The 23,128-nt window shown below is 41.0% G+C and overlaps 1 protein-coding gene across 6 annotated transcripts in view; it reads left to right on the forward strand.

Annotated features, from left to right (window-relative positions):
• Positions 1 to 2,271: 2,271 nt before the first annotated feature.
• Positions 2,272 to 23,128, forward strand: part of sh2d3ca (SH2 domain containing 3Ca) — a 57,368-nt gene continuing 36,511 nt past the window's right edge. For 2 of the 6 annotated variants that reach the window (XM_054757389.1, XM_054757390.1), the window contains exon 1: positions 11,105 to 11,544. In XM_054757389.1, coding sequence (XP_054613364.1) covers positions 11,464 to 11,544 — 81 coding nt within the window. In that variant the 5' untranslated portion in view covers positions 11,105 to 11,463. Of the gene's footprint in view, positions 2,645 to 3,621; positions 3,750 to 4,289; positions 4,465 to 11,103; positions 11,545 to 23,128 lie in introns of those variants that run through there. The other 4 variants (XM_054757392.1, XM_054757391.1, XM_054757394.1 and 1 more) reach the window with 4 other exon arrangements.

Consider the following 23,128-nt stretch of genomic DNA (forward strand, 5'->3'; position numbering starts at 1 on the left):
GGCACAGAGGACAGGTGCCATCAAGTCTTGTGTATGTACCAACTAGAGAGCTGCATGATTCCTCAGTGAAATCATCAGCTGTGTATCTCCTTTCAGGTTTTAGTATAGAAACTAACATGTCATATTTTTCCTCGCAGTGTCATTCATGATGCCATAAACAACTGGAATGGCAGCGACTCATTAACATTCTGCCGCGATGGTCCTTTGGTGCCACTGCAGCCGTCGTGCATCACGAGCGTGGCTTCACGGGGGTCATAAAGCACATGGCTATAGGGAGGTGGAATTGCACCCCATTTGCAGCTCAGCGCTATGCGGCAACACACTTACACGGCTTTCGACACCTGATCCCCGTCCGTAAGTGTGAACGTGCGAGTCATGAAGCCAGCAGATACACACGGCCGCTCTGGGATTTTAGTTTTTTGTGAGAGCAGGTGCATGACATGGTGGTGGGGGTTTGGGGCCAGCACCTGTTCCCACATCAAAGCCAGTTAAAACACACGTCAGATGTTGCCTTTTCCCACTCTTTTCAGCCACATGACCACAGTTGGAACACGGGGCTATGTGCTAAGATGACTTTACATCTCATTTAACAATACTTTCTCCTAGAATATCATGGAAATAGAAATATAGAAGTCTTTTTCTGGTGTCAAACGGTGGCCATCAGAACACCTTCATGGACTGTACAGACGTTTTTCCCCATAAAAGTTTGTAATTGATTGAGTAACGGAATGGCTCCTTCATTAGTTGCCATGGAACGTAATTATTCAAATATGTTCAAAGTACTGGTATTTAGCTTTGTAGTGGTGTGCCGTTGAGATGTTTCATGACCTTGTGACCCGCATGTTTTCCTGATAGGGAGCAGCCACAACTCTCATAGACTAGCTATTTAGCTTCCTGTGTAGTCGTAGTAGTGAACAATGGCGACTGAAGCCACATCCAGATGGTTTGTATATAGATATCAGTGCCCCGCATTTCACTGTGTCGCTAAACAGCATTGTAGTGTTTGAAATATTCATTCATTTCGTTGTCCGGTATGTAGGAAAAATATGAATTTACTGAGTGGGTAAATAATTATTACAAGTAGATTTTAGAATAACTGTTTGCATTGATGTCTATTGATTGAATTATTGTTGAGTGTCGTCAAATAAGTACAGTATAGATATAACTCAAGGGTGTCCAAAGTGCAGCCCGCAGCTTGTGTTGTATTGGCCCGTGGTAACTTGTAGAAATAAAATTAAACCAAAAAAACTAGAGGAAACAGGCCAAATGTAAAGAGAAGAAGCTAAAATGTTGATACTTGCAACGAATAATAAAACAACGCTACGTCTTTAAATACATATAGTATATGAAGTTGTTTTTTAGCCTTTTTACAAAATTAAAAAATACATACAAATGTCAGAGTGCCCCCGGGCAGCTTTTGATTTTCAGTATACGGCCCTCAGAGGAAAACGTTTGGACACCCTTGATATAACTGTTTAATCAATTAGCCTAAAAACTTAGTGAATGATTACAAGTAGTTTATAGAAATAATGCTTTATTAAATAAGGTGAACATCTGTTCAAGTGTGTCAAAGGTTACACGGAAATACTGTTGGCCAGATATGGTCCAGAATGTAGACAAAACTACCTTGACATAGGCTGAGGAAAAGAATGTTTTGTTAATGTCAACAACTACAGTAAGTCAGCGAAGGAGCCGGACATCATCTGCTGGCGTCACAAGCTTCGTCAAGGAATTCAGGAGAAAGTTATCTCTGGAGGGACTGGCGCCAATGGCCTGAGCAAACAAGTATACAAATGACAATGGGACGATCGGGGGGTGCACTCTTTCATTCGGCCAGGAGGTGGGTACAGGTGAATGAAACGGGGACCAGGGCTCTGTACGCTGCGGAGAAATATCCTGTCTGACTTATTCCTCAGTCTTTCTTCCTTCTCATAACTGGAGATTAAAGAGCACACAAGGGGGAGGTGAAATTGGCTTAATGAATTTTCCAAAGTGGTCTTTTGACCTTGAGGAGGTTGTGGAGAATTTAATCTCCAACAGTTACTGGAAAACAATGATGCCATTCATTTTTAATGTCGTTACTGTCAACACTGAAACTCCTACAAGTGTAAAAATATGTTAGAAAACAATTGCCTAATTTTAAGGAGAAATGAATAAACATATAATATTAGGGATGTCCGATAATACGAAGATACTATCGACCCGATATCGGCATAAAAATGTAATATCAAGTCTATATAGGTATTGTTTTTTTCCCTATAATGAAAGCCGATATAGCCCTTTAAGTGCCAAAGTCACAAAACATTGCTGAATTTGCTGCCTCGTGTAGTTAATACTTTACACCGGGAGAGGGCGGACATCTGTAACTTCTAATGTGAACATTTGTGAGCATTTCTATGCAAAGGTTAGGAGTTTAATAGGCTCCAGCATGCCCCCGCGACCCTAATGAGGATGAAGCGGTATAGAAAATGGATGGATGGATGGATGGGTTAGGAGTTTATAGACCTTGAGTGCCACGTGGCTGCAGCTGTGAGTCTGCTCGACATGAAGTCCACACGCAGCACGTACCCGTACTTGAGCCGATGCTTTGCTGAACCGTGTTCGGGGTGGCAGGTCGTGATGGGTTGTCAAATCATCGCTAATGGTGAGGAGGGTTGTGGGAATGTAAAAAAAAGGCAGAAGTAGCGGCAGGCAGACATGGCAGGCTAGACTCCTCGGCCACACTTTGCCACACCCAATCGCAAGTGTTTCTCAGATGTTTGCTTACGAGACTCGTACAATATTGTTTACAGCCACGTCCAGAAGCTAATTGCTAATTCTTTATCCATTAGCTTCACAACAGATATGTGTTATGATAGATCGATAGATCGATAGATAGATCGATCGATCGATAGATAATCTCCAAACAACCAAGGCAAGACATGAGCGATAAGAAAATAGAATAAGAATAAATCAATACAGAACAGATCACGTCAAATTTGTAGTGCAGTTATCCAGAATAAATAATGATAATACATAATAAGGTAATAAATCCAGTCCTGTCCAGTCCAGTCCTTCCACGACAGGAGATATGTGACGTTAAACATATCGGTATCGGCATCAGTTGATATTGGAAATTGAGAGTTGGACAATATCTACAAAAAAAACAATATAGGACATCCCTACATAATATGACTTTTTTGTACTCATGTTATACAATACAAATGGTTTATTACTTTAAAAATAGCCTGTATAGTTATTTATTTTATACCTATTTTTATTAAGTACAAATGGTTTATATTTTCATGCATATTTTATGGTCATACAGTTATTACAATTATTGAATTATTTATTATTTTAACGCCAGTAGACATTAAGCCACGTTTAAAATAACTATAGCTAAAATACAGTCATAAATAAATGATAACGTTAGTGCTAAAATACTTGGAATAAAGATAAATTCCTGCAGACTCAGCAATTGCAGTGTAACAGACAGTAATGTCATACCTAATTGGTGTTGTGTGTTTTAGTGAATACTTACATGCCAATCCATAGAATAGTAATATGTTAGTGAAAGACAAACATACTCTTTTTACACATTGCTACAGTAACTGATTTTGTGTTCACTTAACAAATTGATAGGTGCAGTTTGGACTCCAACCACTAGGTGGTGCTGTGGTCACCTTGACTGCCAGTCATGAGCATTCCATCGCTTGTCAGGAAGTAAAAAAGACAAAAGCAAAGAGTGACGATTGAAGCAAGAGGCCAAGGTGAGGAAGAAATACATTACATTAAAATGAATTATTGAATTTTGAGGTGTGTTTTATACTGTTTTTTTTCTTTTTTTTTACCGTAAATCCGCCAGCAAGGGTAATAAAATCCTTCTCATACGTCCTTGATCTGTTTTGCTTTCGTAAAACAGAAGACATGAATCATATTTTATAGATTATTAGTTATTAGAGTTATTAGTCCTACATTTATTTTTACTTCAAATAAAAATAATAATATAATACTACAAAGGAAAAATAAAGTAGAGAATATTATTTTAAAAATCATGATTGTTATTTATTTATTAATTAAAATATTGTTGTCTAATTTGATCTCTATCTATTTTTAAATAATATTTTCCTTCAAATGTTCTACATTTATTAAGCCTGTGCTTCCATTCCATGTAAATGTGCATGTTTCACTTCAAATATAATAACATAATACAGTAGCATAAACAGTACTGCATAATAAAATGAATAGTATATTTTAATAGGTTAGTATCTATTTGGATCTAATGTTTGTCATAAATATATCCTGCATAGATGAAGCGTGTGCTTTGACTTCAGACTCCCAAAGAGTCCCATCCTGCTTTTCCCTGGAAGGCTGCAGACAATCCCTCCTCCCTCGCCTTCCATTTGTGTGAAACATTTATGACAGCTGATGTTTAAATCACGACTTGGCCTCCACGTCGCATCTTTCATTGGAAACGACAGCCCAGTAAGTGTCAAGAACACACGCATGCTGTACTGTAATGTATGCACACCCAAAGTCTATCAAGCTGACTCTAATTGTGTGTGTTTTGTGGCAAAACAAATATTGTACAGTACATAAATGGCAAGTGTACTTTGTTCCAAGGTTTGGTTAGTGTGGAGCTTGTTGTGGCTTCATGGAAGCTTTAACGCACTTTGGCACTCTTAAGCAATGTGTGATAAAGGGGCTCAGATGTGTACAAGCACATGTTTAATTATGCGTATGCTTTCAATTTCCAAATGATGTGATTCTGCGTGTGTGTGTGTGTGGCGCTTGATTAAATCAAGGCAGTGCCCTGTGGGTGCACATATGTGTGAGAGTGTGTGTGTGCATTTGACAATTACTGTAGATTGAATTAATGTGGCGCCTGTGTAAATGAGATGGGGTGTGAGCTGGTGTTGGGAGGTGCTGGTTCACACACACGCGCACACACACACACACACACATGTCTACGTACACTAAAATACTCAAAGAAAAAAATGTTGCTCTATTGCCACTATATTGTCATTTGTTTTTTATATGGCATAAAGTATATGATGATGAAGAACTCTGTGTTAACGCCAATCAAAGATCCTCTATATACTTTAACAAGAGGGCTTTGCTGTTTTTAGTAACCTACTGCTATGTTAATGCCTTTGAAAAGTCTTCTAAAGTCATGGAAAAAATGATTCGACGGCCCTTGTTTCTTCAGTTTATTGAGCCATTTCAATGCTTGGTACAACTAAAGGTACCTTTACTTGGACAAATGTGATGATGATAACAAATATAGCTCGTAAGGGCTCATGTTTCATTTAAGAGCTGATATCTACAAACTTCCACTACCAAAAGCACTTAAGTTCTTACATGAATAGCTACAGCATTGTACCGTCCAAACAAAGGTACCTTTAGTTGTATCAGGCATTAAAATGAACAAGAAACTGAAGAAACAAGGGTGCTCTAATCATTTTTTACATGACTGTGTCGCTCGACCTTTTTGCTAACATGGGTGGTGAGTCGGTGTACGAGGCAAGCCGGCGTACTAGTGTACCTACGGCCGGGTTTTGGGGACTGGGCTCGTTGCTTGGATGGCAGCGGTGGTCAGTGGTCAAAATGTGTGCCTTTTGTTTTTAGGAATCTACAGTACTCCAATAACACTAGTGGAAGATCCTCCATATGACATGAGTGTTGTGCTGTTTTAGGGAATCTGCTACAGTGACTCTAGTCACAGATTCTCTGTACGTCACTGGGGTTTTTAAGGATCTACTGCAAAAAATGCAAGTCAGAGCTCTTTGGCATGACAGGAGTGCTTTGCTATTTTTAGGAATCTACTGCAGTAGTCAACATCCTCTATATAACAGGCGCGCTTGGCTGTTTTTAGAAATCTACAATAACACAAGTCAAAAATCTTCCATATGTTAATTTGTAATCTTCTAGTGACTCTAGTCACAGATTCTCTATATGACACTGCTGTTTTTTAGGATCTCCTGCGAAAAATGAGTGAGTCAAAGCGCTTTGTTATACTTTGCTAGTACATTGCTATTTGTGGGAATCTACTGCAGTAGTCAAGATCAGCTATATGACAGGAGCGCTTGGCTGTTTTTAGAAATCTACTACAATAACACAAGTCAAAAATCTTCCATATGTTGTTGGTAATCTTCAAATGACTCTAGTCACAGATTCTTTATAGCAGGGGTCCCCAACCACTGGGCTGCAGGAAGCTTTCAAGCGCAATGATAAATAAATAAAAAAATACACTTGTAAATAACTAAGTACATCAAATATTATATAAATGCATATCAATTTCGGAAATAAGGGCCATTATTTTATTTAAAAAATAATATACAGTTACAAATCCCATAGTTTGGCATTTATATGTTGTTTGTTGCAAGCGGTGACCAGTCCCACTTTGTTCGACGGTCCCTGAACGCACCTTCGTGCGTGGGCCGACTACTATACTGTATTTTTATTGTTTTTCTTTCACCTCATATTTGGTCTCAAATGCTGATGCTATGTGGGAATGCATAAAGGTACGTTTTGATGACTTATTGAGTGCTAATGTGCACATTTGTCTCAAGTTAATTCATGCTAGCACACTGCCTTTTACCACACATGTCAAACAGCCATGTAATCATCTCTCTCAAAAACAAACTCCAGGCTTGAACAGGTGGATGGTGGGTCTGCATTCATTTTGTGCTTGTAATGTGACGTTGTTCATGTCTTTAGTTTTACACAATACATCATAAATAAGATAAATTAGATTGCTGCAATGTACGAACTCCCCCCCGGTCCGCAGGAGATTTGTGGGAACACAAGCCGGTCCGTGGGTCAAAAAGGTTGGGGACCACTGCTCTATATGACACTGCTGTTTTTTAGGATCTCCTGCAAAAAATATGAGTCAAAGCACTGTGTTATACTGTGTTATGTTATGCTAGTTCATTGCTATTTTTAGGAATCTACTGCAGTAGTCAACATCCTCTATGTACAGTAACAGGAGCACTTTGCTGTTTTTAGAAATCTACTACAATAACACAAGTCAAAAATCTTTCATATATTGTGAGTAATCTTCTAGTGACTCTAGTCACAGATGCTCTATATGACACTGCTGGTTTTTAGGATCTCCTGCAAAAAATGTGAGCCAAAGCGCTTTGTTTTACTTTGCTTGTACGTTGCTATTTTTGAGAATCTACTGCAGTAGTCAAGATCAGCTATACTGTATGACAGGAGCGCTTTGCTGGGGTTTTTTTTCAACGAATGTTCTTCAAACATGCTAGTCAAAGATCCTCTATATAACAGGAGCGCTTTGCTGGTTTTAGGAATCTACTGCAATAGCGCTAGTCAAAGATTGCCAATGTGACAGGAGTGCTGTGCTGTTTTTAAGAATCTGCAACAATGGTACCAGTCAAAGTAACTCAATAGGACACCACTGTTTTTAAGGATTTACAGAAAAAATGCCACTCATCGATTTTACAGGAGTGTTTTGCTGTTTTTAGAAATCTACTGCAAATACGCTGGTTAAACATCCTCCATTTGACAGGAGTTTCTGCTGTTTGGGGGAATCTGCTGCCAAGATACAGCTCATAATAATATGTATGCAAAGTCCCAGCACTTGCAGGCCTCTTTTACTCAGTGCAGTGTTATTGTGGGGTAATTGAGTACTTCATACCAGCTGTGAAGTAGTAGATAGAAGTAGGATGTGACACTCTGTCATACACATCTCATGCATGCGCATTATTATGTTTCTCATGCAATTAGTCTCATGCTCTAGTTTCATCATTACCTCCTATCTTTGTGTGTGTGTGTGTGTGCGTGCGTGTGTGTGTCTGTGTGTCAAGCACACAGTCCTTTATTAGAGAGATTGTGGCAGATACATGCTGAGATCCTCCATTGTGCTGATATCAGCTTGTGGGATGGGGCTCACTAATTAATATCTAACTGGCCTGCAAGCAGTAACAGGGGAGGGGGAGGTTGGAGAGATAGAGGATGGTCATAGAGGGGAGGTGGCAAGGACAGAAAGCAGTGGCTCCAGGCAAGTTTTTCCCCCCTGTTGGTTGCAAGTGTCATTACAGCTGCTGCAACCAAAGAGGCCTCGTCTTTACTCTTTATTTTGTGGATGCTGCGAGAGCTTGTCCAAACACACTCAGACTCTTTGCATTTCAGCTGTGCCAGATGTTGCTACAAGCTAGATTGTTTTTGGAGGAGTTTAACGGCGGATTTAGGGAAACCTAATGAGATCATGTGTGGAGCCTCCCCCCCACTCCCGCTATGCAATCTGTTTAATCCAGCACTGGATGACATGGGATGGCATTAGGAGGAGATATTGCACTAAATGAAGGCACCCCGTGTCGTATTTGTTTTTGTGACCTGCGACCCCGTCACATGCATTTATTTATTTAAGAGGCAGCTTAGCAAAGTGCGCGTTTATGTGTTTGTGTGTGCGGCAGACACAATAAAGAATGACCCTGATGATCATTGTTCCTGCAGCGGTGCACGCTCAGCAGAACGAACGCACTGTCACAATTTGGCGTTGCCATGGTGAAGCGTCCTCAAGGATGACACGCGTGCGGCCCCCCTGGAGACAGAGCCCTGCACCCCTGGTGATGGAGTGTGTGTGTGTGTGTGTGTATGTGAGGAGAATCACACCGTGTTATCCTTGAGACATCTGCCGTTGTGTTTCAGCTCGTTTTTAATGAGCTGTCTAGCTGCATGCATTATCATGCAGCATGCACTGTGTGAGTGGCGACATACTGTATATAGAATAGAAGTGTGGTGGACATGCATTCAAGCGTGTTGTGTGCGTGCACTGGGACTGGTTGGTGGGGCGGGTGGACACCCCCACTGGGCTCCTTTCATGGCTTAAGAAAGGTTAGATTCCTCGGGGAGGCGGCGTGCCTCCTCCTTCCTCTTCTTGTGGCTTCCCTAGTTAGCATTTATCACCCCTTCAGGGCTTGTTATACAAGAGTTTTGAACTGGAAGAAAAAACATTAAAAACTGTATCATTTTGCACGTTTATTTAGTACGTTAACACAAACAATAAAAGGGTTATTAAAAAGGGGGTGAAATATTTCCCGTAATTTTCCAGAACGTATTCATGGTCATCTTAGCTGAGGAACTTAATCACTTAATAGTAATTTAATCACTTAACTGGTAATTTACCATTTATAAAAGAAATATGAGCCTTTTGGTTTGTAATAAAGCAAGGTTATGCAGTACACATGTTACAAATATGATTTGGGAGACGGATTTCTAACATTTTGTGGGGTAAAACATTCCATCTAAACGCTCAAAATGTCCTGTAAAAATGTAGTCGTGCATGAGTGTGCCACATTCCAAACAGTAATGGTGGAACAAGGTCATTATATAGAACAAGTTCATTTTATAACTTTAACTCATTCAATACCAAAGACGTATTTGTACGTTTTTATAAACCTGAACGCCCAATCCCAACAACATATTTATACATCTTTTTTGCATGTTTTTTTTTTTTTATTTTGCACCAGAGGCAAAAAAAAAGGTGATGATGCAACTCCCCACTAATGGATTTCACTTCAGAGAAATAAAAACGGCCACAAGGTGGCAGAAGTGCATTTGATAAGAGCTCAACAGAGATCATGTGGACGGAAAAAACACACATGACAGGAAGGAGGAAGTGCAGTAGGTTACACATTGTAGGGAATTATAAACGAATGCGCACACGCGTGCACACATAGTTCAGTTCTAAATGTGAAAATTGTAAGTAGTTCATGGTGTTACTTGTAAATAAATTGTTATTTTGATGCAAAACAACCCTTTTTTGTGTTGGATAAGTTGGTATAGTTGTTTAGATATTTGAGCTGTCACAAAAGCAAACAATATTTGTGTTAAAGTGAAAGTTATGCTCGAAATGTATCCCTTAACCGAAAGCTGGTTTTCTCCCTTTTCTCGTCAGGAACTGATATTTTCCTGAAACTTACCTATGTTCTACTGCTGATTACTAAAGAATGGAAAAAAGGTAGAAACTAACTTTTTTTTCTGATGAAAGACAGGAGTCTAATCTTTCTTTTGGTAGCTTCCATGTTTATATAGCCATAGAACACAATATTCTGTGTGCCTTGAAAGATCGGTCAAAATCGTCTAAAATGGCCGCTACAGAAGGGGTTGTCTTAAAAATGGCTGGGATTGAATGAGATAATAATGATTTGGAGTGGATGAGGAAGCGGAAAGGAAAACATAGCTGCCATTGACCACATGGTCATTTATTAACAAGTATATTGCTAAATACAGCAGCAACAGAACCGATGTTGTCGTAGTGGTAAAGAACAAACTGCTCAGCCTGGGGTCTCGAAATAGTGCCGGGTCAAAATAACTTTGCTGTGGCTGCAGGCAACCTCCAGGTATATTTTTTAACGCAAGATGGCAGTAGCTGCATTTGAGTGGTCAGCATCCAGCAGCGTTATCTAGCTCTGTTGGTGTGAAAGTCTTACGTCATCAACTCATCAGCTATTAATGCTGACTGAGAAGTTTGCTCCTTACTGCCATCACTACATTGGTTCATTTGCTGCTGCGCTATGCAATATACTTAGTAAACGCCCATTGTATCAAAGAGAGCTATATGCTTTTTCCACTCTCATGCACTCCAAATCATTATGAAAGTAAAAAAATAAAACAGAAAAAAAGTGGCATATATTATAGGAGTTTTCGCATTTTGGGAATAACAGCTGCTCCAATTATCACGTGCTTCCCATTAACGCCCTGTCCTCTTAACAAGACCCGGCTATAATTAGAGCATTTATGGTATATGCATGGTACGCGGGGGTTGCTATTATATGCTGTGATATATGAACTAGTGCCGCATTCATTTGTGAAGGAATTGCAATCATGTCAGGTTATCTCTCACTTTCTCCCACTTTTACTCCCGTCATCTCCCTCCTCCCATCCCGTGTCAGCATTGTCTCAGCACTCAGGCGAGCGTGGTGGGGGTGGTGGGGTCGGGGGTGTTCTGCCTGCAATTTCTCCACTCTCCTGCTAGTGTTCAAGCTATCCCCCCTCACCACCTCACCTCCCTCCCTCCATCCATCCTCCCACCCACCCTCTCTCTCTCTCCCTCTGGTCCACCCTCCCCCCACCCACACGCCTTTCATCAGCAAGCAATGAGGTAATCCCTAGCAGCCGCGTGAAGTGCAGCAAGTGCAGCGAGGAGAGAGCAGGGACGAGGCAGCCGGCGCAGGGCAGAGGTAGCCGGGATGTCAGGAGCTGCGATGCGCACAGCCTCCGATCACTTCTCTACACGTGTCGCTGCTGCCGGGATCATCTAGCTCTTAGCTTTCTTGCAGTGACGGGCGGCCACTATGTTGAGGCGCTTTTAGGCAGGCAAGGGTGGGACAGGCTTAGCCCAGAGAGCCTCCGGGGGTGCTTTTTTTGTGGACATCCTGGGGTGGGGGTGAGGAGAAAGAAGAGGCAACAGAGAAAGGGAGGACGTGAGAAGAGGAGACACCAAGGTGTGTGCCCACCATGACGGAGAGGTGCAGTCTGTGGAGCGCCCTGTCGGCTGCAGCATGCTGCTTCTACCGGGGATCCTTCATGCAGGTGCAGGTCAGTGTAGCCGATAGGAATCATGCACATGCTTTTCTTTGCATGCATGCTAACTGATGATATCATACAAGTAGCACAGTTTGTCTAACTGGGCTTATGAGTTTCACTGCATGAGAGTGAAAGTGTTGAGGCTCCAGTATCATCTTCACTGAGATCTAATTCCAGCTGGTTCCAGTTTGAAACCCAATATGTGACCCCCGCCCCCCATCCGTGGGACACAACCACTCATACAGTATATTTTGCTAAACACGCAGCACTCGGTAAAAGCCTGTATCCAGTGTCAGACTTTAAGGCATCAAACTTTTGATCATGAGACCAGAACATTGATGGAGAACTTTTCTTGACTTTATTTGGTATTCTGTCCGCACGGTCTCATGAGTTGCCATACAAGTTCTATCAAATAGTCTACTTTGATGATGTTTATTGTTGTGTCTTTAGTTTGCAGTGGTGTTCAAATTAGGGGTGGGCAGAATAATCCATTAATCCAACAACTGATTGTTTGCATTTTGAATGATTGTGTAGCCTTGGTTGTTCATTACGGTGAATGCTCCAATTAGCTCCTCCATACAATTAACCGCCCTGTGTCTACAGACACCGGGTGCCTGGGCTACAAAAGCAAATAACCGCTGGGGTCTCTAATTAGTGCTGGGTCAGAACACAACGGCAGCTGTGGCTGTAGGCAACCTCCTGATCACAGTAGCTGCATTTGGGGTATCGTGAGCAGGGTTGGTGGGCGATATGAACCATAGCATGTATCACAATATTTTTGGGATGTATCATGATATGACGATATAATTAAATCAGCAGAGTCTTGTATAAAAAGCTACAAACCTTAACCCATATCATTAAATACACTTGTCTCAAAGTGTAAAGCACATTTATTGATTTATTGATAACCTGTGCAATACAGCAAGTGCATTTAGTGTCTACCAAACTAGATCAGTGCAAAGTATTCAGAATTCAAGTATACAATTTAGTAGCAACTGCAAATTGCAAAACCGTAATACAGCCAACTATTGTCCTTTTCGACTGAGTACAAAGGCATCATGTCAGTCAGTTTAACATATGATTCAGTCAGTTTATGCCATGGTTTACTTTTCTTGTCGTAAGAAAGGCCATGAGCAAAAGCGTTTTTGACTTTTGACTATTTTTGACTGGGTAAGTGTAGACGTGCTCGCAGGCTCTCTTCGTACTCAACTCTGTGTTTGTGCTTGAGATGGTAGAACAAATTAGTCGTGTTCCTACCGTTGCTTTGCAAACTTTGTAAACTTTGTAAACTTTGCATGTTATGGTCTCTTGCTCCACATCTGTTCTATCGAAACCAAACCACTTCCATATTACAAAGGTACCTCCCCGTTTAGCAACAATTTCTTCGTCTATAGTCGCCGCTTCTCCTCCGCCTTCAGGCATGCTCATTTTCTCTCTTTTGTTGTCTCTGATGTGCTTTTCTCCACCGCTAGACCATGCTGTGGTACACGTCAATGCGTCAATACAGTGCACCGCAGTCACAGAAAAATCACATAATCAACTCTGCTTTTTTCCATTTTAAATGATCATTTATATGTATAAGTCATTTTCTTATCATTGGAGGAATTTATACAGCTATACTGGGGTATATATACAGGATATTATCGACCAACCCTCATCATGAGTTGTCAGCATCCAGCAGCTTTATGTACTGAAATGTCAAAGTCATATGTACTTATCAGCAGGATTCATGCAGTCTGGCTCTGCTTATATATAACAGGAATGTGCAATATGCTGTACGTGTTCATATGCTCAAAAGGAGCTACGGTTTTCTTTTTCACTTTCTCATGCACTCTGAATCGTTCTTCAGTTCACCCACTGGTTTGCTGTCTAAAGAAGGTCAACAGCGATGGGAAGTTGAGCTTCATCCATGCTACCTCCGCTACAGACAGACTTATTCTGTTCAAAGCATTAAAACAGGAGCCCAGAACATTCTTCCACTCATAGAGTCCCTATTCTGCGTGTGTGTGATATTTCGGCATCGTTTCTCCAACGTAAGCCCTACGAATATGAGGTGGAGTCCTACAGTAAGTCATCTGTAGATTGAAGCGTTTAGCTGAGAGATATTGTTCATGAACGCAGTTACTGTACATTGGTTGAGTGGGAGTGAATTAATTAGCTAGCTTTACGAGTTAAGTGGCAGCCTCTCTATTGTCAGAAAAAGATTATTGCACGCCTTAATTCTTTGCAAAACATCAGCATTGTTTAGTAACAATTTGTCTGCACCCCCACCCCCTTATTGATTCCCCCATCCAATCCATTCTAATTAAAGATAGCTTGTCAAGCACAATACTGCGCAACCCGAGCAGAGGCGCTGTAATCGTTACTTGTTTAGTCTCACCGATGGCATCTCTTTGCCTCCGGGAGGGGACGCACCAGTTTGACTGTTGACAAACGACACGCATGAACGTTTCTTCCTATAATAAGTAGTCTGGATCTTTGCTGGGGTGTGAAACCTCGCATTAACGTTGACTCGGGGGTTGTTGTTTATGTTTTACTCATGAAAAGTAAGGTTTTGTATTCAAGACGTGACCAAAGTCACAGCAGAACCTTGAAATTCCAGCACTCCAAAGGTCACACGATTGAGAAGCAGACTGCAGGTTTTAGGAAGAATATGCCTCAAGAGTCGTGCCTTCTTGTGTGACAAACAGTGCTTTGATGATTCAACATGCTACAGCAGCGTTTGTGACAGTTAATGTTAAAACATGAAATGCATCTATGACATTATTATGCCCTCATCATTTGTCCTTAATTTGGCATAGTGTGTTTTTGTTGTTTGAAAGTATTAATATGACAGTGTTTGACTTCTTTTTACACTTTGGTGCACTGGTAACTTTTCGTAAACGCTCATCATTCATCATTAACATTTAATACAAGATACAAGATACAAGATACAAGAGAGTTTTATTGTCATGTGCATAGTAAAACAGCAGTTATACCATGCAATGAAAATCTTATTCTGTTCATTCTCCCAAGAAAAGAAATAAAACAAATGAAAGAATAAGAACATAAGAAACATAAACACATAAACATATATACCAATAAATTAAGCAACAACAACAGAAGTGGGAAAGCTCACATGCTGGTAATATTTGGGGAGGACAGTCCTGAGGTTACAGTGGTAATAGTGTTGTTTTAAAGTACTAACATGGTGGTTCACTTTTTTTTACGCTTGTGTGACAGTTGATGTTTAAAAAAGAGAGAGAGAAAGATTTGTGAGGCGCATCTGGATTGATCACACCATCCTCATTCGTCGTTAATGTCAAGCCAGCGGTTTACACCGAGCAGAGCAGCGTCGCATTGTTAATATGACATTGGCTAACTTATTTTTTACACTTGTGTGGCCCTTTAAAAAGACTCAATTGATACTTAAAACTTTTCCTGTGCTGTTAACGTAAGTTTTATTCTGATTTATTCGATATATAATTAGAAAATTAGTATTCCTGTAAGGATAAGCGGCATAGAAGATGGATGGATGGTATTTCTATAATAATATGACAGTGGTTATCTTATTTTTACACTTGTATGGCTCTTTAAGAAGGCTAAAGTGATACTTTGAGCTTTTCCTGTGATGTTAGTGTAAGTTTTATTCTAATTGATTCAGTATCTAATGACAAAATGTGTATTTCCATAATAATATGACAGTGGTTAACTTATTTTTACACCTATAAGGATGTTAAAATATGATTTAGTACATTGCTTGTCCTGTTAATAAAGGTTTTAGTCTGATTTGTTCTGTATCTAATGAGAAGTATTTCAGTAATGATATGAATGTAATGAACTTATTTAACACTGTCATGATGTTAAAATATGACTTACAGCATTGCCAGTGCTGTAAAATAGGTTTTATTCTCATTTATTCTTTATCTATGGAGAATGTAATAGTTGTATTTCCGTATTGGCAAATCATAGTTGATGATTGTCGCAGTGATCATGTTGTTTGTGTTGAGACCCTCAGCTCATCGGCTGTATCAGTGGATAGAGATTACATTTGATCCCCTGGTCTAGACTGCACTGTGAACACACACACACACACACACACACACACGCGCGCACGCACACACATCGGCAGTCATGCTGCTTAACCATTGTGTGTGCTTTCTCCCCAATGCTTCCAGCACGTCTCTGTAACTGGGACAATGTAACTACCCCCTGGACTCATACAGTGACATCCCCCACCATCTTAATCACACACACACGCACACACACACACACACGATATATCCATCCCCTGCAGTTTGATTGTTTTTGAAGTTAATCTTTTTCTTCCATTCCTCCGCCAGCCACTTTCCCTCCTCCTCCTTCTCCTGGCCTGCAACGCTGTGGCCTCATTCCCCGCTGACCTGAGCAGCATGGCGTGGCTGCCATGTTTGCCAAGCCAGCAGTCGGTCACTCTGTCCTTTCACATTCCTGTGCCTGCCCGGACTGTGCGAGCTCACGCAGTGGGCCTCCAAGCTGGCAGCGTGGCATCGCTCTGCCTGCCAGCACCGTGCACTGCTAATCAGGATACAGCACACCACACATCAGTGCCATCTTATGTCTACACCCTTTAGGTACCATGCCACAGTATCTGTTATTTTGGTACTCTTCCCAACGATTACTGTAAATACTCTCAAATAGACCAACGTTATTGGCTGAAAATAAATTTAGTGAGGTTTTATTGCAGCATTGTTATTGTGTGTGCCAAATAAACTTCTAAATCATATTGAAATACACTGCACCCGCTACATTTTCACATCCACACTAAAGTCCACCCTTTCCTTTGAAACCAAGACCATCCATGTAGACCTCACTGAGACACCCTTCTGCCTCCGATTCATTCAGTTGTTTAACCATTTTCCGCTAACAAAATAATGAAAGTAAGAATAATCTGTTTCAGTGTGTCACAAAACCTGCATTACCTGCAGCACTTGAAGCGTAAAAAGAAGTTCACCACAGTTAATATTAAAACATAAAAACAATAAAGCACTCTGTCTTAACTTTAAAGGCTCCCTGACATGATTCATCACCTTTGCTTATATATTGTTTATAATTATGTTATACATTGTTTGATTTATGAAAATGAATGGTAAGTTTGCAAAAATGACATTTATAGTTCATGGCGCCAGACATGACAAACTAGCTCTTGCAGTTCATACTCATTTCGCCATGGGGTGACATCTCTCAGCTAAAGCAGAGTAAACTATCAATCAGGTAGATAAACATAGCGCTATACGAGACAGAGGATGTTTACAGTGATTATAGCCAAGATTTGAGCGATGTGTCAATAGTTTTCAAGGAGGAAGAAACATTTGGAGGTGAAATAGAGAACTTGCAGAACATGGACTTAAGACTTAAGACATGGAGATAAAGATTGGTCACCTTCAAAACACAGCATTGTATTCTTTTAGAGACTGGTCATTCTTTTGAAGTACCCTGCGACAAAAAAAGCTAAGGAAAATGCCACAGACAAAGGGCAGAGTTCATCCTTTGATGCTTTCTGACCCGAAGGTCTCACACAATGCAGTGACATCTCATTTTGCGCAACTTTTGAGGCGCAATTCTGGTGGAGCACTGTGGTAGTTGTATTGTCAAGAGACGCTCGTTCTACACTGCCGTCTTTATCGCATGCAGAGTATGTCCTCACGCATGCCGTTGTGCTTTATGTTGCAGAAGAGGAGCTCATGGTTAGTACGTTGTGTAAATGGTGTTTGTACACTCAACTGCTGGTATGCTCGGCTGTTATTACTTTGACACCTAGTCTCAGTATTGTGACAAAAGCACAAGGACGTTGCTTATAGCCTGCTCGGTCACAGCAGGTTAACCCGCAATCATCTTGTCATTCAGACCATACACTTGTGCCTGTGTGTCCGTGTGTGTGTGCCCGCCCGTCCGAGCCATTGGTACATTCTAGCATTGAAATATTCACCATGTAATCCCCCTCCTCTCCACTCCTCTTATCTGTCTCTCCTCCTCGAACCCTTTCCCTAAAAAGCTTTTCACCATAAATCCTCTTTTTGGCACGCCGGCCCGTCACCCCCTGGAGGCTCGTAGTGTGAAGGGCAGCTGTGTGTGTGCGTGTGTGCGTGTTCACATCCTCATTAGTGCATCGCCATGTTTTGGCAGTAATTAGCAAGGAGACGGTTTCTGTCAGCTGTGTATTTGTCTTTCATGTACACACACACACACAAACATGGACTAGACTAGACTAGTATTCTTGTGGTGTGTTGTGTCTGGACTGTGCTGACATCAAGAATTACAGGCTTCAGTTTGTGCATCAGTTGAAGAGTAGGATCAGTAGAAGTTAGTATAATTGTTCATTGGTTCCATGGTGGTTTGCTTTGATTATAAGCAGCCGCTCTTTGATATGCGGAATGAGATGAAAATAGCAGATGATATACAGTAGAATGGTGATGACAAAACAAGGTCTGTGTTGTCTGTTAGCAGCAGGATTCTGCAAAAAAAAAATACTGGCCAATTGCTGCGATGGAACAAACGGGCCAAGGTGCTGAAACCAATGCACAGTGAACCCCTGGGAACCCGTTTGGAAGCCAGATACGAGGAAATAATCAAGTTCATTTTCATTTATTGTGTGATTAATTCATGATTTTATTATCGTCGCAGGCCTAGTGCCAAGTGTTTTTTTTTTTATGAATGAGAAATCTTGTCACATTTTAACCTCGCAAGATCTTGTGACACCCCTAATAGGAACCCATTCAATTTTGGAAGGAATTGATGTACGTTTTCACATTTGGTGAGCATGATTTCTTATGATGTCTTCCAGGAAGTAGTACTAGTAGTACTTGTTTACACAACAACAACAAAGTAAAACCAGATGCCAACCCTTCCATCCATCCATTTTCTATGCTGCTTGTCTTCATTAGGGTCGCGGGGGTATGTTGGAGCCTATCCCAGCTGACTTTGGGCAAGAAGCAGGGTACACCCTGGACTGGTCGCCAGCCAATGGCAGGGCACATATAGACAAACGAGCATTCACACTCACATTCATACCTATGGACAATTTAGAGTCACCAATGAACCTAACATGCATGTTTTTGGAATGTGAGAGGAAACCAGAGTACCCAGAGAAAACCCAAATCTTCCAGATCTCTTGACTGTGTGGCCAACATGCTAACCACTAGGCAACTGTGCGCCCCACCAACCCGCCAAAATTGTGAGAAAAAAAACTACAGATGTCCTCAAAGTTGTATCATCATTACAGAAATGGACTTATGGACAATTAGTTGCTTGCTGGCTAAGACGTTATGCTTGATGAATACTTTGTGCGTGGTTCAGGAGTAGGAGATTTTGCGGTGGAACAAAACAGAAGTTAGCCAGGCTACCAAGGGCACCAGACCTGAGGCATATCTGTCTTCGAAACCTAAGATGTAATATATTACAGTATTATAGAGCAACCGAACTGTACGGCCAAGTGTTTCACAAAGACATCAAGAAAAATGTGCTTTTCATTCACGCCAACTTTCTTCTGGGCATCCTTCTCATGACTTTAAAGACAGATATCCCTCAGATCTGGCACCCCTGATAACCTGGATAAATTCTGTTTTGTTCCACGAAGTTTTCAACATTTTTCTCCTGCATGTGTTTTATTGTGTTCGTGTGTTTATTGTGTTCGTGTGTTTGTCTTTGTCAACCACCCAAAGAGTTAGCTTCCACAAACAAGTACATATAGTCCTGCCTGGTTCAGCCCAGGCTCGAACCAGGGTCTGCAAAATGAGAGTTAAGTGCTAGCCATCGAGCTAAAACCCAGAGCGGTCAACTTGATGTCCAGCCTGCCTGGTCCAGCCAGCCCCGCGTTCCGCCTGGGCTCCAAACAGGGTCTGCAGAATGACAGTCGAGAGCGCTAGCCATCCAGCTAAAAGCCAGAGCGTCTCTTAAGGCATTGGGGAGTGAGGTTTACCAACGTACTCTGACATCTGTTCCATGTACGTTAGGCCACGTGCTGTGTGGTTGTATTGTGTAACAACTACACACAGTTCCGATGTCAGCTTGATTAAACGTTTGCAGAGGGAGCGCGATGCGGTTCTGAGCTGATTAGTGACATGTCATTCCACCAAAGGAGACAGGAAATCCTTATTTGTGATTGAGAGTGAAGGATGCACTTGAGCAGACTAGTTAGATCTTTATCAGATCTCAGATACTTTCAATTGTTGTCACCTTCAACACCAGGATCGAGGTGAAATCTAATCATTGGGATTGTGCACGCATGATGATGATATGTTAAAACTGGACGGGACGATACTGAGCTGGCAGATGTGTCAATAGCGTTATCATTGTTAATGATAGACTTCAGTTTGAAGTGGCTGAGGCTATGGAAGGAATTATTATTGGAGCTGCCTATGGTCTCTTCGCTGTTTCATGATTTTTTTTTAGCTTCAGGCCAGGATTACCTTGCTCTCTCCGTGTTATCATCACCGCTCCTCTCCAACATGATTGAGGGAAGCTGCAAATTAGAATAACAAAAAAGCTCTAACAAACGCTGCTGCTGCTTCAGGGAGGAGATTACTCCAAAGGAGAGCTGCCTGCAACTTTACATTCAAATAACCTAACCCTCTCTCGCTCTTCTAATGACTCTGTTTTGTCCTCTCAGCATTTGATGCGGCTGGCCCAAAGTAAAATGGAATTGCAAACTGTAACTTTGTACCGTAGCTGTTTCTCGATGATGTTTCCAGGGTTTCAGTGGTCAAACTCATTTCAAGTATGGAGGCTCACAAAATGTTAACGAGATCTTGATGCATTAACTTTAATGAAGAATGGAGCTTTACTGCATCGACCATCTTTGAATGAATCTGCTTTGGTTATTACTCTTTGCTCACTTGCGAGAGTCATCCATCCCTCCACTAATCACGTCACATGTTCCAACTTCACTCCTCATTCATCTTGTAAGAGTGAAGCTTGTTACTGCTATGTTAGCTTTCCACGCTAGTTTCTAGCTTGCCTCCAACTGTCTTAGAAACTTTTGCGTTATCAAAAAAAACATTTACGTTACTCGGCACGTCCGACTGCTAGGAGGCCTTGGGGAAGACCCGGGACACGTTGGAGGGACTATGTCTCTCAGCTGGCTTATGAATGTCTTAGGATCCGCCAGGAGGAGCTGGATGAATCAGCCGGGGAGAGGGAAGACACATGTTTGGCAATAATTTCCACCAAACCGAGGTTCCGCTCTATACTAGTTTGACAGTTCATTTTAGAAAAGAACGTTAATTCAAAAACTTTAGTGGGCTTTTAGGGTATTATTATTGCAGAGGGTAACTTATGCTTAGACTTAGAATGTTGCCCAAAGTATTGCTTGTAGTAATAAAGGTTATATGATGCTGACAGTTTGACCCTGGAACAGACTATTCCAAATATAATTGATCCCAATGGGAAATTTAGCTGAGAAATGTAAAGAAATCACCACATACTGTGGCGATTCTTCTGTATTTTGTTATGAGAGCTAATTCATTATTCTGTGTTTTTACTTACCATTTAAAAAAAAATGCTTGGGAAATGTTTCTAATTCAAAGTAAAATAAATAATTACATTGTTAATTTTTTAAAAATACAATAAAATGGATTAAAAATGTATATATAATATATAAATAAATGAAATAAAAATGGTAATGCTTCAAAATGAAATGTACTAAATAAAGAAATATATATAAATCTATTTTTTGGAAGAAGATAAAACATGACTGTTGAATTGTACTGCATATACAGTACAGGCCAAAAGTTTGGACGCACACAGTACAACCCCCATGGCCCCAACCCCATTAATAAGGCAAGAAATTCCACTAAGTAACTCTGACAAGGCACACCTGTGAAGTGCAAACCATTTCAGGTTATTACCACATGAAGCTCAATGAGAGAACACCAAGGGTTTGCAGGGCTATCAAAAACATATATAAGACATCAAATATATGATTAAAATATAAGACATATTTAGAGTTATTTCACACCTTTTTAAGTACCTAATTCCGCATGTGTTGAGAATGCACAATGTGAATAGTCATCGAAATAAAGACACATGAAAACACGGTGAATGAGAAGGTGTGTCCAAACTTTTGGCCTGTACTGCGTTTTTCTTTTCACATCTTGTGACACATGTTGAGTGAATCGAGCGCAAGGTCCCTTTTAAACATCAAAAGTTCTCCATCACTTCTGAACACAACAAAAGTGTTGCCCGTCAAAGTTTGACCAGAGAGGTGACAGGCTGAGAAGTGTGCACAATGTCTTTGGAGACCCGACAAACACACACCAGCATGTGCTGGGAAGGCCGCAGCTGAGCTGAGAGTGGCGGCGTGATGGGATTTACGGCGCAATTGTTTGTCATCTTTGACCTCAGACGGCTGCCGCTTAAAGAAACAAAAGTCTTGTGATTTTACGGCCAAAGAGGAGAGCTCCTGGTTGATTCTGACTCTGCATTAATTGTGTGATTGTGTTCGGTGCCAGTGGTCACCGCGTGTTTGAGTTATGAAAGGCGTCAGAGCGCTGGGGAGATTTGAATGCATCATTTTACTCAATGAAAAGAGCCCGGGGCTGTTAAAGCGTCTCAGGATGATTTGCAGGGAGCAGCTGAGAATGGTGCACTTGTTTTATGCACGCTTTCTTCACGGCCGCTTATACATTCCTCCATGCACGCAAGTTGGTCGCAAGTTCAGGCTGCAGCGCACTTTTCCATTCTCACTCGTCTTTAATCACGGAAAGTATTCACATTGCATTAGGCAGCACAGTCGTCGCTCATTTATAGCGATTAATTGCTTCCAGACTCGACCGCGATAAATGAATTTCACTGATATAGGTTAATAAATGTTAATAAATTTAATATTTTTGTAGTTAGAGCATAGAAAACCTGTTTATGACTTTCTAAATATGGTGTTTAACATTATTAGAGCCCTGTAGACATGAAATAACAGCCCTATAGTCACGTTTGCACTGCTCTTATTCATTGTTTACATCACATTGCGTAACTCTCATGCTGCAGGGAGTCGAGACGACTGCTAGCTACCAAGCTAGAGAACTAACCAATTTGCTTCTTCTAAACTTCAGAAGCCAAAAGCTTACCACTTCCACATGGAATGGGAGAACAATTATTTTTCACTCTATCATGTGGGACATGCCATGGCTGACTTCATGCAGTGTTAAGGTAATGTAATGAAAGCTTACGCCTCATCAATGTTTGTGTCATTACTGCCACCTAGTGACCACAATACCACATATCACTTGTTTTGACTAAAAACTGTGATATAGCAAGGGAGTGATAATCAAACCGTGATATTTCACGTCACTCTTTGAATTTAGCAGCTTCACTATATCACGGTTTTCCAAATATATTAATAAATAAGTCAATGTTTTTGTGGTTAACTGCAGCCTTTTCTTAGTAAAATGATATACATATTTAAGCAAGTTTTACAAATTTTGCATGTCCAAGCATAAAAGTGACTAAATGAAGTCAAATACAAATACAAGGCATTCAGAAGATGCATTCAGAGACGTTGTGATGAGAATTCTACAGAGGTGACTCGGTGTCAGTAATGTTACACTGATGAGACCAGAGCCATTGCAGGAAGTACTGTCCAGAG

Source organism: Dunckerocampus dactyliophorus, chromosome 17 (genome assembly GCF_027744805.1).
Source record: "Dunckerocampus dactyliophorus isolate RoL2022-P2 chromosome 17, RoL_Ddac_1.1, whole genome shotgun sequence".
NCBI lineage: Eukaryota > Metazoa > Chordata > Actinopteri > Syngnathiformes > Syngnathidae > Dunckerocampus > Dunckerocampus dactyliophorus.